The 16087-nt window shown below is 44.4% G+C and overlaps 1 protein-coding gene across 1 annotated transcript; it reads right to left on the reverse strand.

Moving 5' to 3' along the window:
* Positions 1–14020: 14020 nt before the first annotated feature.
* LOC139838021 (uncharacterized) lies at positions 14021–14889 on the reverse strand. The gene is made up of 4 exons (XM_071827373.1): positions 14794–14889; positions 14430–14693; positions 14228–14350; positions 14021–14070 (listed from the first exon to the last, which is right to left on the reverse strand). Exons 1-4 carry the CDS (start codon positions 14861–14863, stop codon positions 14021–14023), a joined length of 507 nt encoding a protein of 168 aa, XP_071683474.1. The 5' UTR covers positions 14864–14889.
* Between the last annotated feature and the right edge of the window lie 1198 nt (positions 14890–16087).

Consider the following 16087-nt stretch of genomic DNA (forward strand, 5'->3'; position numbering starts at 1 on the left):
CAATTTTGTCAACGGTAGTAATAAAGCATATGTGTTATGTAAATTATATCTTACAAGTTGCAAGCCTCATGCATAGTATACTAATAGTGCCCGCACCTTGTCCTAATTAGCTCGGATTACCTGGATTATCATCGCAATGCACATGTTTTAACCAAGTGTCACAAAGGGGTACCTCTATGCCGCATGTACAAAGGTCTAAGGAGAAAGCTCGCATCGGATTTCTCGCTATTGATTATTCTCAACTTAGACATCCATACCGGGACAACATAGACAACAGATAATGGACTCCTCTTTAATGCATAAGCATGTAGCAACAATTAATTTTCTCATATGAGATTGAGGATATATGTCCAAAACTGAAACTTCCACCATGGATCATGGCTTTAGTTAGCGGCCCAATGTTCTTCTCTAACATTATGCAATGCTCTAACCATTCTAGCGGTAAATCTCTCTTACTTCAGACAAGACGAACATGCATAGCAACTCACATGATATTCAACAAAGAGTTGTTGATGGCGTCCCCAGGAACATGGTTATCGCACAACAAGCAACTTAATAAGAGATAAAGTGCATAAGTACATATTCAATACCACAATAGTTTTTAGGCTATTTGTCCCATGAGCTATATATTGCAAAGGTAGAGGATAGAAATTTTAAAGGTAGCACTCAAGCAATTTACTTTGGAATGGCGGAGAAATACCATGTAGTAGGTAGGTATGGTGGACACAAATGGCATAGTGGTTGGCTCAAGTATTTGGATGCATGAGAAGTATTCCCTCTCGATACAAGGTTTAGGCTAGCAAGGCTATTTGAAACAAACACAAGGATGAACCGGTGCAGCAAAACTCACATAAAAGACATATTGAAAACATTATAAGACTCTACACCGTCTTCCTTGTTGTTCAAACTCAATACTAGAAATTATCTAGACTTTAGAGAGACCAAATATGCAAACCAAATTTTAGCATGCTCTATGTATTTCTTCATTAATAGGTGCAAAGTATATGATGCAAGAGCTTAAACATGAGCACAACAATTTCCAAGTATCACATTGTTCAAGACATTATACCAATTACCACATGTAGCATTTCCCGTTTCCAACCATATAACAATTAACGAAGCAGTTTCAACCTTCGCCATGAAAATTAAAAGCTAAGAACACATGTGTTCATACGAACCAGCGGAGCGTGTCTATCTCCCACACCTGCATTTATTCAAACAAAAACAAAAACAAAAGCACACAGACGCTCCAAGCAAAGCACATAAGTTGTGACGGAATAAAAATATAGTTTCAAGAGAAGGAACCTGATAATGTTGTCGATGAAGAAGGGGATGCCTTGGGCATACCCAAGCTTAGACGCTTGAGTCTTCTTCATATATGCAGGGGTGAACCACCGGGGCATCCCCAAGCTTAGAGCTTTCACTCTCCTTGATCCTGTTGTATCATCTCCCTCTCTTGATCCTTGAAAACTTCCTCCACACCAAACTCAAAACAACTCATTAGAGGGTTAGTGCACAATCAAAATATACATGTTCAGAGGTGACATAATCATTCTTAACACTTCTGGACATTGCACAAAGCTACTGAAAGTCAACGGAATCGAAATATCCATCGAACATAACAAAACAGGCAATGCGAAATAAAAGGCAGAATCTGTCAAAACAGAACAGTTCGTAATGACAAATTTTATTGAGGCACCAGACTTGGTCAAATGAAAATGCTCAAATTGAATGAAAGTTGCGTACATATCTGAGGATCACTCACATAAATTGGCATAATTTTCTGAGTTACCTACAGAGAATTTTGCCCAGATTCGTGACAGCAAAGAAATCTATTTCTGCGCAGTAATCCAAATCTAGTATGAACCTTACTATCAACGACTTTACTTGGCACAACAAAACACTAAACTAAGATAAGGAGAGGTTGCTACAGTAGTAAACAACTTCCAAGACACAAAATAAAAACAAAGTACTGTACTAAAAACATGGGTTGTCTCCCATAAGCGCTTTCTTTATAGCCATTAAGATGGGCTCAGCAGTTTTAATGATGTACTCGTATAAGGATGAGAGTTGAAGCAAAGAGAGCATCGAAAAACAAATTCAAAACAATTTTAAACCTAACCCACTTCCTATGAAAAGGAATCTTGTAAATAAACAAGTCAATGAAGAACAAAGTGAATAGCATAGGAAGACAAAATAAGTGTAACTTCAAAAATTTCAGCATATAGAGAGGCATTTTAGTAACATGAAAATTTCTACAACCATATTTTCCTCTCTCATAATAACTTTCAGTAGTATCATGAGCAAACTCAACAATATAACTATCACATAAAGCATTCTTATCATGAGTCTCATGCATAAAATTATTACTCTCCACATAAGCATAATCAATTTTATTAGTTGTAGTGGGAGCAAATTCAACAAAGTAGCTATCATTATTATTCTCATCATCATATATAGGAGGCATATTGTAATCATAATCAAATTTATCCTCCATAACAGGTGGCAACAAAAGACTACTATCATTATAATCATCATAAATAGGAGGCAAAGTATCATCAAAGAAAATTTTCTCCTCAATGCTTGGTGGGCTAAAAAGATCATGCTCATCAAAACCAGCTTCCCCAAGCTTAGAATTTTCCATAGCATTAGCAACAATAGTGTTCAAAGCATTCATATTAATAACATTCCCATTAGCATGCATATAAAGTTCCATGGGTTTTTTAATTCTCTCTTCAAACACATCATGTCCTAATTAAAGATAAAGTTCATAAAGATCTCTCATATTTTTGTTGTTTTCCATTATGCTTAACTAGTGAAATAAAAACATGCATGATATTAAGTAAAGTAAAACAAGTAACTAATTTTTTGTGTTTTTAATATGGAGAACAAGATAGTAAATAAAGTAAAACTAGCAACTAATTTTTTTGTATTTTGATTTAGTGCAGCAAACAAAGTATTAAATAAAGCAAGACAAAAACAAAGTAAAGAGATTGGGATGTGGAGACTCCCCTTGCAGCGTGTCTTGATCTCCCCGGCAACGGCGCCAGAAAAAGAGCTTGATACGCGTACAGCACGCGTCCATTGGGACTCCAAGAGGAAGGTGTGATGCGTACAGCGGCAAGTTTTCCCTCAGTATGAAATCAAGGTTTATCGAACCAGTAGGAGCCAAGAAGCACGTTGAAGGTTGATGGCGGCGAGATGTAGTGCGGCGCAACACCAGGGATTCCGGCGCCAACGTGGAACCTGCACAACACAAACCAAGTACTTTGCCCCAACGAAACGTGCTGAGGTTGTCAATCTCACCGGCTTGCTGTAACAAAGGATTAGATGTATAGTGTGGATGATGATTGTTTGCAGAAAACAGTAGAACAATTGCAGTAGATTGTATTTCAGTATAGAGAATTGGACCGGGGTCCACAGTTCACTAGAGGTGTCTCTCCCATAAGATAAACAGCATGTTGGGTGAACAAATTACAGTTGGGCAATTGACAAATAAAGAGGGCATGACCATGCACATACATATTATGATGAGTATAGTGAGATTTAATTGGGCATTACGACAAAGTACATAGACCGCTATCCAGCATGCATCTATGCCTAAAAAGTCCACCTTCAGGTTATCATCCGAACCCCTTCCAGTATTAAGTTGCTAACAACAGACAATTGCATTAAGTATTGCGCGTAATGTAATCAATAACTACATCCTCGGACATAGCATCAATGTTTTATCCCTAGTGGCAACAGCACATCCATAACCTTAGAGGTTTCTCTCACTCGCCCAGATTCACGGAGACATGAACCCACTATCGAGCATAAATACTCCCTCTTGGAGTTACTAGCATCAACTTGGCCAGAGCATCTACTAATAACGGAGAGCATGCAAGATCATAAACAACACATAGATATAAATTGATAATCAACATAGCATAGTATTCTCTATTCATCGGATCCCAACAAACACAACATATAGAATTACAGATAGATGATCTTGATCATGTTCGGCAGCTCACAAGACCCGACAATTAAGCACAATGGGGAGAAGACAACCATCTAGCTACTGCTATGGACCCATAGTCCAGGGGTAGACTACTCACACATCACTCCGGAGGCAACCATGGCGGCGTAGAGTCCTCCGGGAGATGATTCCCCTCTCCGGCAGGGTGCCGGAGGCGATCTCCTGAATCCCCCGAGATGGGATTGGCGGCGGCGGCGTCTCTGGAAGGTTTTCCGTATCGTGGCTCTCGGTACTGGGGGTTTCGCGACGAAGGCTATTTGTAGGCGGAAGGGTAGGTCAGGGGCGTCGCGAGGGGCCCAGGAGACAGGTCGGCGCGGCCAAGGGTGGGGTCGCGCCGCCTACCCTCCTGGCCACCTCGTGGCCCCACTTCGTTGACTCTTCGGTCTTCTGGAAGCTTCGTGGCAAAATAGGACCCTGGGCGTTGATTTCGTCCAATTCCGAGAATATTTCCTTACTAGGATTTCTGAAACCAAAAATAGCAGAAAACTGCAACTGGCACTTCGGCATCTTGTTAATAGGTTAGTTCCAGAAAATGCACGAATATGACATAAAGTGTGCATAAAACATGTAGATATCATCAATAATGTGGCATGGAACATAAGAAATTATCGATACGTCGGAGACGTATCATTCATCTCCTCTCTTCTTCCTTTTTCTACCTGCTACTACTGCTGCTGCATCTTCTGTATTCTTCTCTGCTATACCTGCTGTGGCAGCTGGTGGTTTTCCTGGTTTAACATTTCTGACCGCTTCTAGGTGCGCCTCCAACTCGTGACTCGTAAAGTGCTGCGGTTCAGTCTTTGCACAGGCCTGATCACCAATAAATTGCAATTTTTTATTATTTTTTCGGAAACTGTGACCTCTTGGAAGGAAACGGCGATGGCCCATATAGCATATCTTGTTTATTATCCTCACTGCCAGCTGATCTGTATCACAGTGAACACATGCATTATAACCTGATGTTACTCTGCCTTACATAGTGCCCAAAGCTGGATAATCATGGGTGCAATACAGTACAGCAGCACGTAATGGAAAATTTTGTTCTTTAGGTTGACACACATCCCGTGTAGGGACACCCTTCCATAATGTTTGCAAGTCTCTAATAAGAGGCTGCATGAACACATCAAAATCCTTCCTGTGAGATTTGGGACTGGGATGAGTAAGGCCATCATACGATTCTGACCGATCGGTGCATGTCCAGGGAGCCTGGTTGTATGGTGTAACTAGTACTGGCCACATGCTATACGAGTTGCTCATGTTGCCAAATGGGTTGAATCCATCTGTAGCAAGGCCAAGTCTCAGGTTCCTTGGATCTGCAGCAAAATCTGGATGATCCAGGTCGAATTGCTTCCATTCATCGCCATCAGCAGGATGCCTCAGTAAATCAGGGTCGGGTGTGAGAATCTCTTTGTGCCATCTTGTTTCCCGAGATGTTTGTTCTGAAGCAAACAACCTCTGCAATCTTTGTACAAGTGGAAAGTATCTCAGAACCTTCCAAGGAATCTTTTTCTTACCACCAGCTCCATCATGTTTCCATCTTGATTCCTTACATACTGGACATTCATCGAGGTCATTATACTCCATCCAAAACAGTGCACAGTTATTTTTGCAAAAAATCAATCTTCTCATATCCAAGTCCCAGTACCTTGATGTACTGCTTCACCTCATAAAAGGATTTTGGCAGTCCAGCCCCAGGGAGTGCATCGCTGTATGTCTTCGCAACTGCATTGAAGGCTTTATTGGTTATCCCCTGGTATGACTTGTCATGAAGTAATTTCACAATTAATTCGAATCTTGACACAACAGAACCAGGGGCCACTAAGCGCTTAGCATCTTCTATCAGGTCATGGAAAAGAGGCTTTTTGTGATAACCATGGGGCTGTTGGCTTGCATATGGATACAGATCCCGTAACAAATTAGCAGTAGCCTCATCCTGGACGAGATCTTCAGGCTGATAACTGACATAGGCATCCCAAATGGGCCTGCCGAAGATGGTACCCGGGGTTTACTGGAGGCCCAATACCCGAAGAATAAGAAGATTCGGGAGCCCAAGATTTACTAAGGAAAGATAGAGTTGTAATAGGAAGTGTTGTTTGTAATCTGGCGGGACGAGTTAGAAACCGTCCCGGACTCTGTAAACTTGTATAGCACGAATCCCTCGGCTTCACCTCATATATAAGGGGGAGTCGAGGGACAAAAGAATCAACCGAATCATTGTCTGCAAACCCTAGTTTTCACAATCGTCGAGTACTTTTCGGCTGAAACCTTCGAGATCTACTTACCCTCTACTTCTAACTAAACCCTAGCCTACAATCCATAGGCATTGACAAGTTAATCCCTTGTCAATTGGCGCCGTCTGTGGGAATTAGAGGCGTAAGGAGCTGATCTCGATGGCACGCTCAAGATCTTCGACATCGTCAACCGCAAGCAACACAATGGATCGAGGTAAACAGATCGCTACTGGTCTTGTCGATTTTGTTCCTCACCCACCCTCCCGTTTGGATGCATATGCGTATCTGGCGGAGCCCATGGAGATGACGTTCGGAAGGTTCCACTTTCGCGTCGAGAAGGAAGGATCGTATCGTGTCGAAATTCCGATTTCGTCGGGATCATCAGTGGCCGATTCCGATTTTTCAAGCTATGCATCGTCAAACGAGTCAGGAGAAGAAGAAACCTCGGCGACACGCTACGTCAGTATCAGAGCAAGAGAGAAACTCGCCAAGATCTTCAACGACATATCGTTTGAGTCATCTGCGGACTCGTATATAAGCGATGGCTCAAGCGATGTCGACAATCATGACTTCATCGACAAATCTCTCACAGTGGGCAAGGTCTTCATCAATCTCAACGATGATGTCACCAAACCCAACATAGATCTGAGTACAAGGTATCATCAGATTTACGCCATTGAAGGTCAAGAGGAGACATCTGAGGCTTTCGACAGTTTGGGAAATCCCATACGTCGATCCCTCCAATCTGCGACAAGGCTTGGGCAACAAATACGTCGGGCCAGAGCCGCGAGATAGAGTTCAACTTTCACAAGCAGCGTGGGACAGAGCTGCGAGAGCTATGAACGGCACAGAACCAATGGCTACCACAGCCACACCAGAAGAATTGCAAGCATATCAATATAGGCTCGCACGAGCTGCCAGGGAATTGGAAAAACAGACAGCTGAGTTGAACAGGAGAAAGGAGGCAGCTTCTGCATCCAGCAGGAGAAGGGCAGATCTAAGTCGACAATCTAGAACTACGGGTGATAGCCATCGGGAGGCGCGGAACAGAGCAAGATCAAGGCTGCAACACATACCCGAGGCAGAAAGAGAACACTTGGTTCAAAACCTCGACATGTCCTTTATGTCGATAGATACAAGAGGAAACATCATCCCTAAGACACCAGAGGCTGGGTATATGGCGACACATGCTTTTATCCTTGCATCTAAACCACCTCCGGGTGACCCAAGGGAAACACTGTACAATATGGCGGTAGCAGGAGTTGGAGCTATGGGGACAGCGTTTATATCAACGCCTCCCGAAGGAGTGGCAAGGCAAAATAGTCCGCGACCCGCAGCAGCAACAGCGGCAGCACCTGAAGGGCCAAGTGGAGCAAGAGACACAAAGCAGCACAAGCAAGAGTCGACAGAGCGCGGCAAAGCGAAGGGATCATCGGCAATCCCCGAACTTAACGACGAAGATATGTGCGGCTTACCATGCTTCACGAGGAGAGTCCGAAAAACGCGAGTCCCCTCAGGATTCAAGTTACCCGATAATTTCAAGAAATTCGACGGCCTTCAAGATCCAGAGGATTGGCTAGTCGACTATCTGGAGACGGTGAAGTTGACAGGAGGAACTAGGGCAACAGCCATGCAAAGCATCCAGGTGCACACGAGTGGTGCCGCACGATCATGGATAAAGAAACTCGCTCCAGGATCCATCGACAGTGGGAAAGTTTCGAGGACGTGTTCGTCAAGAACTTCAGATCCACGTGCAAAAAACCCGCATCGTTAGAGGAGTTGAGAGCGTGTCGACAAAAGCCAGATGAGCCAATGAGAAAGTACATCCAGAGGTGGAATATCATCAAAAACTCGGCAGAAAACATATCTGACGAGAGAGCAATAGATGCGTTTGTCGCAGGAGTCAGGCGTGGAGACTTTGTCGAGGATTTGGGAAGGACCAATCCAAGGACAGTATCCGCGTTGATGGAGATAGCAAATAAATGGGCAGATGGAGAAGACGCTGTCCACAACAAACGACACAGGTCGCCAGAGGAGGACCGTGGTCGAAACTATCAACCGAGGCGAAGATTTCCTCGGACGTACCAGAACTACGACGCCCCAGGACAAATTTCGGCAGGTTTTCGGACAAATACAGGAGGCAACAGAGATGATTACCAGAAGCAAAGTGAACAGCGAGGTGATAATAGGGATGATTCACGCAAGGCAAAATAGTGGGCCGAGGTTTCCAAGACCTTTCGTGTCCCCCGAGGAAATGCTGAACGGACCGTGCCAGATGCACTTCTTCCTCGACAGCAACGGGAAAAGACAGTCAGGGCACCTGCAGAAAGACTGTCGAAATTTTCAGGCAATGTTCAGATACGCGAGAAAATGCTCACGCTCGAGCGGCACAGAGAAACCCTCGGGAGCCTAGGAGCGAGGTTCATCTACCGCCACCTCCCGCGATTACAGAGGACAATCGACACCGGCTAAGAATAGCGGCAGCACTTTGCACCACCACCCTATGTCGATCCTAACTCCAACGGAGACGGTGTTGATGATTCGAAGGGAAGGCCGTCCAATATAGCTGAAAAATTAATCTCACGACAGGTGTTTATGGCAGATAAAATGCCTCCACCAACGGTTGAGTACCTTAATTGGTCGGGACAAGATATCGGCTTCACAATAGCAGATCATCCGCAGCAAGTTCCTCGACTGTGGCGATCAGCACTTATTACGCGGCGATTATCGCGAGGATTTGATGTCTCTCGAGTGTTCATAGACGGCGGCAGCAGCTTGAACCTCATGTATGCAGAGATACATTGAGGAAGATGAACATATCCTTAGCAAACTTGAAACCAACAGACACAAGATTCCACGGCATCACACCGAGAGAAACCAAGTTATCCATTGGGAAAAATCAATCTCGATGTTCAATTTGGGACCCGAGAAAATTATAGAATCGAGAAGCTCGAATTTGAAGTCGTGGATTTTCCATCACAATACCACGCTCTGTTGGGACGACCAGCATATGCTAGATTTATGGCAGTACCACACTATACATACCTGTTGTGGAGGTTGCCCGGACCAAGAGGACCAATCACAGTCAAGGGAAGCTTTGCCTTAGCCGATAAGTGCGACAAGGATTTTCACAGGTTGGCAGAAACTTTCGGGATGCAAGCCGAGTACTTGGCATCAAAAAGCATGACTGATTACGACGTCTTGCCAGGTACGCTGGAAGGGCAAATAAAGAATCAACTTTCAACACGAGAGAAAAATTCTAAGGAGGTGCAGATTCACCCGACAGATCCAAAAAGACGACATCTATCGCAAACGATATGGATATCGCATAGGAAAGCGCGCTCGTCAAGTTCCTCCGTGAGAACTGGAAAATCTTTGCATGGTGTCCAGTGACATGCCAGGAGTACCCAGGGAACTTGCCGAGCACCACCTAAATTTGGATCCAACAATGAAACCAATCGAGACAACCTTTGCGGCGTTGAACCAAACCGTAAAGCCATGCTTTCAGAAATAAATCGACTCGAAGAAGCTGGTTTTATCAGAGAAATATCTACGAAGCCACATGGGTAGATAACCCTGTGCTGGTGCCGAAGAAAAACACGACAGTCCTTCGCATGTGCGTCGACTTTACGTGTCTCAATAAACATTGTCCTAAGGATCAATTTCCCCTCCCAAGGATCGATCAAATTATCGACTCCACGGCAGTGTGAGAAAGTCTTTCCTTATTGGATGCATACTCTGGTTATAACCAGATCAGATTAAAAGAAGATGATGAAGCCAAGACAGCGTTTATTACACCTTACGGCGTGTTTTGCTACAAGACAATGCCCTTTGGTCTAAAAAATGCGGGAGCAACATATCAGAGGATGATGCAGAAGTGTTTAGCAACACAGATCGGGAAAAACGTGCAAGTATACATCGATGATGTCGTCATAACATCAAAAAAGGGGACAACGTTGATCGAGGATCTCAAAGAAACTTTTGACAACCTCGACAAATTCTGCCTCAAATCGAACCCGACGAAGTGTTCTTTTGGCGTCCCAGCGGAGAACTTACGGGGTTTCTAGTTTCGGCAAGAGGGATTGAAGCAAATCCCGACAAAATACAAGCCATAGTAACAATGAGAAAGCCAACAAAGTTGAAAGAAATACAGCAGCTAAGCTGGGCGAGTCGCAGCTTTGAGCAGGTTCGTCGCCGAGTTAGGAGAAAAAGCGTTACCATTTTATGCGATAAAACAAGGAGATAAATTCCGGTGGAACAGAAGAGGCCGACGAGCTTTCGAGGGATCTGAAGCGAAAAATCTCGACACCACCAATCCTGGTGGCTCCAAAGGAAAAGGAACCTCTCCTGCTATATATTGCAGCCACGCCCCAAGTGGTTAGCACGGTATTAGTTGTCGAAAGAGAAGAAGAAGGGAAAATCCATGGAGTGCGGACGCATACTTCGTGAGCGAAGTCTTGTCACCTTCAAAACAAAGGTACCCTCAGTACCAAAAACTAGCATATGGAGTGTTCACGACAGCACGAAAATTGCGCCACTATTTTTCGGCACACCCGATCATAGTGGTCAATGAAGCCGACGTTCTTGCAAACATCGGGTCACAGTGCCTTCCAATCCCGCCAGGTGTATTCTGGGAAGAGATAACAGAGAGATCCACTAAGCCAACAAAGTCAAAAAAGAAGGAGAAGAAACCCTCGGGGGCTGCCAATGAAAAGCAAGAGGACGAAGAAGAAGATCAGGACTTGGTCATGGTGATACAGATACCGTGGATGCAGCCGTACATATCATACATCATGAGGAAAGAAATACCCGATGATCCAGTTGAAGCAAGGCGAGTAATTCGACGCTCCAAAGCTTTTACGGTGGTCAAGGGAGAATTGTATAAGCGAAGTATTTCAGGCGTCTTGCAAAGGTGCGTTACACCCGAAGAAGGAAGAATAATCCTGAAGGATGTACACGAAGGAATATGTGGCCACCACGCAAGTAGTCGAGCTATCGCAGCCAAGGTTTTTCGGGCAGGATTTTACTGGTTGACAGCAATCGAGGACGCCAAGGACATAGTAAGAACTTGCGACGCATGTCAAAGGTTCGCCGCAAAACCTCACTCTCCAGCAGCAGAGCTAGCACCAATACCATTGTCTTGGCCCTTTGCTCAATGGGGACTTGATATGGTGGGTAAGTTACACAAATCCTGGCCAGGAGGAAAGGAGTACATGCTAGTAGCTGTCGATAAGTTTACAAAGTGGATAGAAGCGAAGCCGATAAATTCACTCGAGATGGAGCATCCGCAAAGAAAATTCGTAAAAGGCCTCGTCTTCAGATTTGGAGTGCCCTACATAAATCGTCACGTACAACGGTAGCAACTTCACATCCCATGAATTCAAAGATTATTGCGAAGAGGTGGGTATTAAGCTGAACTTTCGTCCGCACATCCTCAAACCAATGGGCAAGTCGAGAAAGCCAATGGCATCATCTGCAATGGTATTAAGAAACGCTTGTTAGGACCACTGGAAAAAGCTCGACATACCTGGCCAGAAGAACTACCAAGCGTGTTGTGGAGCATCCGAACAACACCAAACACAGCAACGCAGGAAACTCCGTTTTTCCTGGTTCATGGAGCGAGGCAAGACTACCAATCGAGATAGAGCACAACTCTCCACGTGTCTCTGAATATGATGAAGAAACGTCGAGAAGAGCGCTAGAAGATGACGTCGATGCACTTGATGAAGCTCGAGATGAAGTATTATCTCGGGTAACTAAATATCAGCAGGACTTGAAAAATTACCACAGCCGACGATTGCGGCCAAGATCTTTCAGGTGGGAGACCTAGTCCTTCGACTCACGCAAAAGTCATGAAAAACTCGAGTCACCGTGGCTTGGCCCTTACATCGTCACGGAAGTAATCGGAGGAGGAGCATACAGAATAAAGGACAAGAAGACAGGGGTGGAGGAGCCAAACCCCTGGAACGTAGCGCAACTTAGGCGTTTTTACGCCTAGAGTCAAAATATAGTCTTTGTAAAGCTTCAATGTACTGAAACGCCCGCGAGTTTTCAGACGCACTCTTTTCCTTTTTCGGGGCACCGAGTGGGGCCGGAGAAGGTTTTTAATGAGGCGGGCTCGCGGTGCTGCAATATAATAAAGATAGTGACAATATAACTTTTCTTCTTTATCGACATGACCAAAGTCTTCGCTCCGACGAATTTCAACATAGTTCATCGACAAAAAAAAAAAAAAAAAAAAAAAAAAAAAAAAAAAACCTTGCCTTGGTATTCAGATACCTCGTGAGTAAACAAAAATACAAAATAGTACTCAATAAAAACTCGGGGGATCATATTCGCCCTAAAAATATAAATGCCTTGGTTCAAAACCTCGCAAACATACAAATATAGTAAAGAGTCACCGAAACACTCGGGGGCTAAACAAACAGAGAAATATAATGATTGCTTTACAATATAGTCATGGATTACAAAGAAGAAATATCTACAAGAAGAAAATAACTAGTCTTGATTCAATATGTCATCAAGAGTAATTCTGTTTTCCTCAGGAGCGGCACCAAGGAAATCGGCATAATGGCCATCGGCAAAAAAGTCGGCATCCATCCGAAGCAGGTCCTCAATCATTTCTTCGGCTATAGGCGTAACCTTTGTGTTAATCCTGTCAATACCAACTCTCCGACGTTTTACCTTTTGATGAACCCTCTCGACAACCTGGGTAAGGTCAAGCTTCGAGTGGCAGATCTGGAGCATGATAAGAGCAAATCTGGCGCCAGCTACCAATTGGGCTTTGACAAAATCATGGATACTGCGCGCATCCTTGAACCTTTCCATCAATTCAGGAAGAGTTTTTGGTTGGGCGTTCCGAGGAAACATGGAGTTATAAACCATGGACAAGGACTTGGTACAGAAGTCAAGGAAATCGCGAGTTTGAGAGGCACGATCTTGAAATCTGACAATTTGGCAGGTCCTCTCCGGGGTAGCCCAAAACAAAGAACCATGGTCCAGGGAAAGATTAACAAGGAGGGTTGTCCTAGCATTTACCCTCTCTTCTTCGGCAGCAGCATCAGTAAAGGCACCTATCAAAACAAAGAAGTGGAAACCTTTAAAAGACAGTAGCATGAAGATGGAAGATATCAGAGGATGAAACAGACATACCCGACATATCTGCACTGGCTTCATTCATTAATTCGAGCATGAAATTTTCTCGAATAGTCGCCTTTTCAGCCTCGGAAGCAGCAATTTCCTTAGCAGCTACGGTCTCGCGAGCTTGTTGAAGAGCAATTTTTTCGGCTTCAGATGACTTACGAGATTGCTCCATCATCACAAGTGTTTGCTTCTTCGCATACTGAAGTTGTTGCCGAAGTTCATCCAGTTCTTGCGACAAGGTATCGTCAACAGGAGCGGTATCACCAAAAGCTTTCCTCGCGCGGGAAGAAGAAGGCGAAACATTGGAAGGAGCAGAAGATGGAGTATAGTTATCAAATATCAACTGAAAAATAAACAAGACAACATCAAATAACAAGCAAAGATAGAAGTCTTCATTAATCTCTTGGAATAATTACAAGGGCATTACAGTGGAGTTAAGAAAGTACGTGTCGCCAAATGACTACTTTGGCGACAGAAGCAAAAGAAACAGAAAGAAAAACAGAGGCATGCAACTAGACCTCCGGCCTCGAAGAGCTAGGAGTTGAAGCTGGCTTGATCCCCAGATACGCCAAGATCTTCTTCGTGTTGGGCTTGGCCGCCTTGATCAGCGACCTCCATCTTGATCGCTCTATCTCGACCGGGTGTCGCCAACCTTCATCCAATCAAGCGTCTCATTGGCTGTCGCAACCAGGGCAACAAGATTTCGACAGCAACCTTCATATTCTCCTGACGCATCTTCAATCCCAGGTCTTCCGAAGCATTAAACATCTTGGCGAGGTTAAGGAAAGTTGCGGGTTCTTCTTTCTTCGGAAAGAAATAAGGGAACAACGCTGACAATCCTGCATTAGCATTTGCCACGCCTTCACGAATTTCGCGCCCGTGAAACTCGTAAGAGAAAGTGCGTCAAGGAGAGGATCGTTGACAGGATTATCCAGATCAAAATCCTGGTTTGTTTGGGCTGCCACACGAGACAAGACATCAGTCAAACAACCAAGAAACAGGAAGTGCAGTAAAATAAAAGGGATTGATAATATTACTCAGAGTACGTCGACTTTGCGACTTCAAACGCTTGAGGATTCCTTCGTCACGAGAAGCTTGTGCAGCTTTGAGCTCATCCAAGGCAGTTGTCGCATCCTCAAGTTTCTTCTGCAGTTCCTCGACACCAGCAGCTTTCGCCTTAGCTTCATCAGCTTCGACCTTGGCTTTGCTAGCAGCGAGTTCGGCTTTCTTGCGAGCCGCCTCACTTTGCTCAAGTTTTTGAGCCAGTGCGTCGGCGCGTTCGTTAGCCTCTGCAAATTTCTCTGTCGAGATATGGAAAAAAGAGAGAAGAAAGATCAAAAAATCGCGGCAAGCAACAGGAGTGACAAATTAAGGAAAAACGACAAGTATGACAGTCGTTACCTTCGGCTCTATTAGCATATTCACGGTACCCAATAAATTGGGAACCGATGCGGAGAAGATCCTTGATCATAGGCTGTTCAACGTGAACACAGTAAGAGAAACATCGGCATAAAAAAAAAAAAAAAGAGATGTGAAGAAATAAAATAAAGAAAATATAGATGTCGACAAACTTACATCATCTAGGAGCGGGGGCGACGAACTGCCCAATTGAGGGGCAGGATCAACAATCTTTTCAACCCGTGCCCTTTTTGGTGAAGGGACACGGGGGCTCGAAGGAGTAGATGTATCAACATTTTGTTGAGGAGGCGACGATTCCTCCCCTTCAACTGGTTTTTCTGAAATTACTAAAGTATGTGACGTGCTCGTTCGAGCAGCCACATCTAAAGTTGGAGTTTCTTCATCATCACTGTGACAAAATAGTGGCAGCATAAAAAGCAAGGCAAAATAAAATTCTTCAAATAAAAAAGGAAAAGAGCAAGGAACCTACGAGCTGATGATACTCTCGATGTATGGATCATAAGCTGCTTTTCGAGGTGCAGGAGCAGTTTCTTCGGGTTTCGAGGTCCCGGAATCTTCGGCATTGCTCCTTTTCCTTTTGCTCTTCGGAGAAACAGCAGGAGGAGGAGATTGTGCTGATGTTGTATCTTCAGAGGCAGCATCCTTCTCAGTAGATCCCGTAGATTTTCGAGAATCTGCGGGTTCATTCACAAAAGAGGGGGTCTCCTGGTTGACATCATCGACAACGGCTCTTTCTTCGACCTCTCCATCCTCAGGAAGAGGAGGAAGGGAAGCCATAGTAGGATGATTCTACAAAGAAATAGTGACAAAAGAGAATAAGTGAGATACCACTGCAAATAAGATACGAGGAACAGTTCAAAACAAGATAAAACTTCGAGAAGACAAAATACCTCGGGAAGAGGATTGGAAGCACTGTATGGTTCCACTCGACAGGAGGAGGGAATAGGATCCTTCTTGCCTAATCGAGAAATTCTTCGAACCAATTTTTCCAAGTCCTTTACGTAAAGATCACCGGAGATTCTGTTGGCGTCATTTTCACCAGAATACGTCCAAAGGGGATTTTTGCGAGCCTCGAAGAGGCTGCACTCTAATCCTAAGGAAGTAGGCGATAATTTGAACACCAGATAGCTCTTTGCCTCGAGTGTTTTGAAGATGACGGATACGAGCCATGAGCGCCTCGTCGCTTTTCTCTTCTTCGAAGCTTCGGCATCCCAGAACGGCGACGCTGAATCCACGGCACTTCCGTCGAAAGGAACTATGTTGTGCTCCACAGAAT

Source organism: Lolium perenne, chromosome 3 (assembly GCF_019359855.2).
Source record: "Lolium perenne isolate Kyuss_39 chromosome 3, Kyuss_2.0, whole genome shotgun sequence".
Classification (NCBI taxonomy): domain Eukaryota; kingdom Viridiplantae; phylum Streptophyta; class Magnoliopsida; order Poales; family Poaceae; genus Lolium; species Lolium perenne.

Excerpts from the sequence above, each read along its gene's own strand:
- LOC139838021 (XM_071827373.1), bottom strand. The coding sequence starts at position 14,863 with ATGATCAAGGATCTTCTCCGCATCGGTTCCCAATTTATTGGGTACCGT. Across the intron at positions 14,694-14,793 it reads ATATGCTAATAGAGCCGAAG|AGAAATTTGCAGAGGCTAAC; the intron begins GTAACGACTGTC and ends ATATCTCGACAG. Across the intron at positions 14,351-14,429 it reads GCAAAGTCGACGTACTCTGA|CCCAAACAAACCAGGATTTT; the intron begins GTAATATTATCA and ends CTCGTGTGGCAG.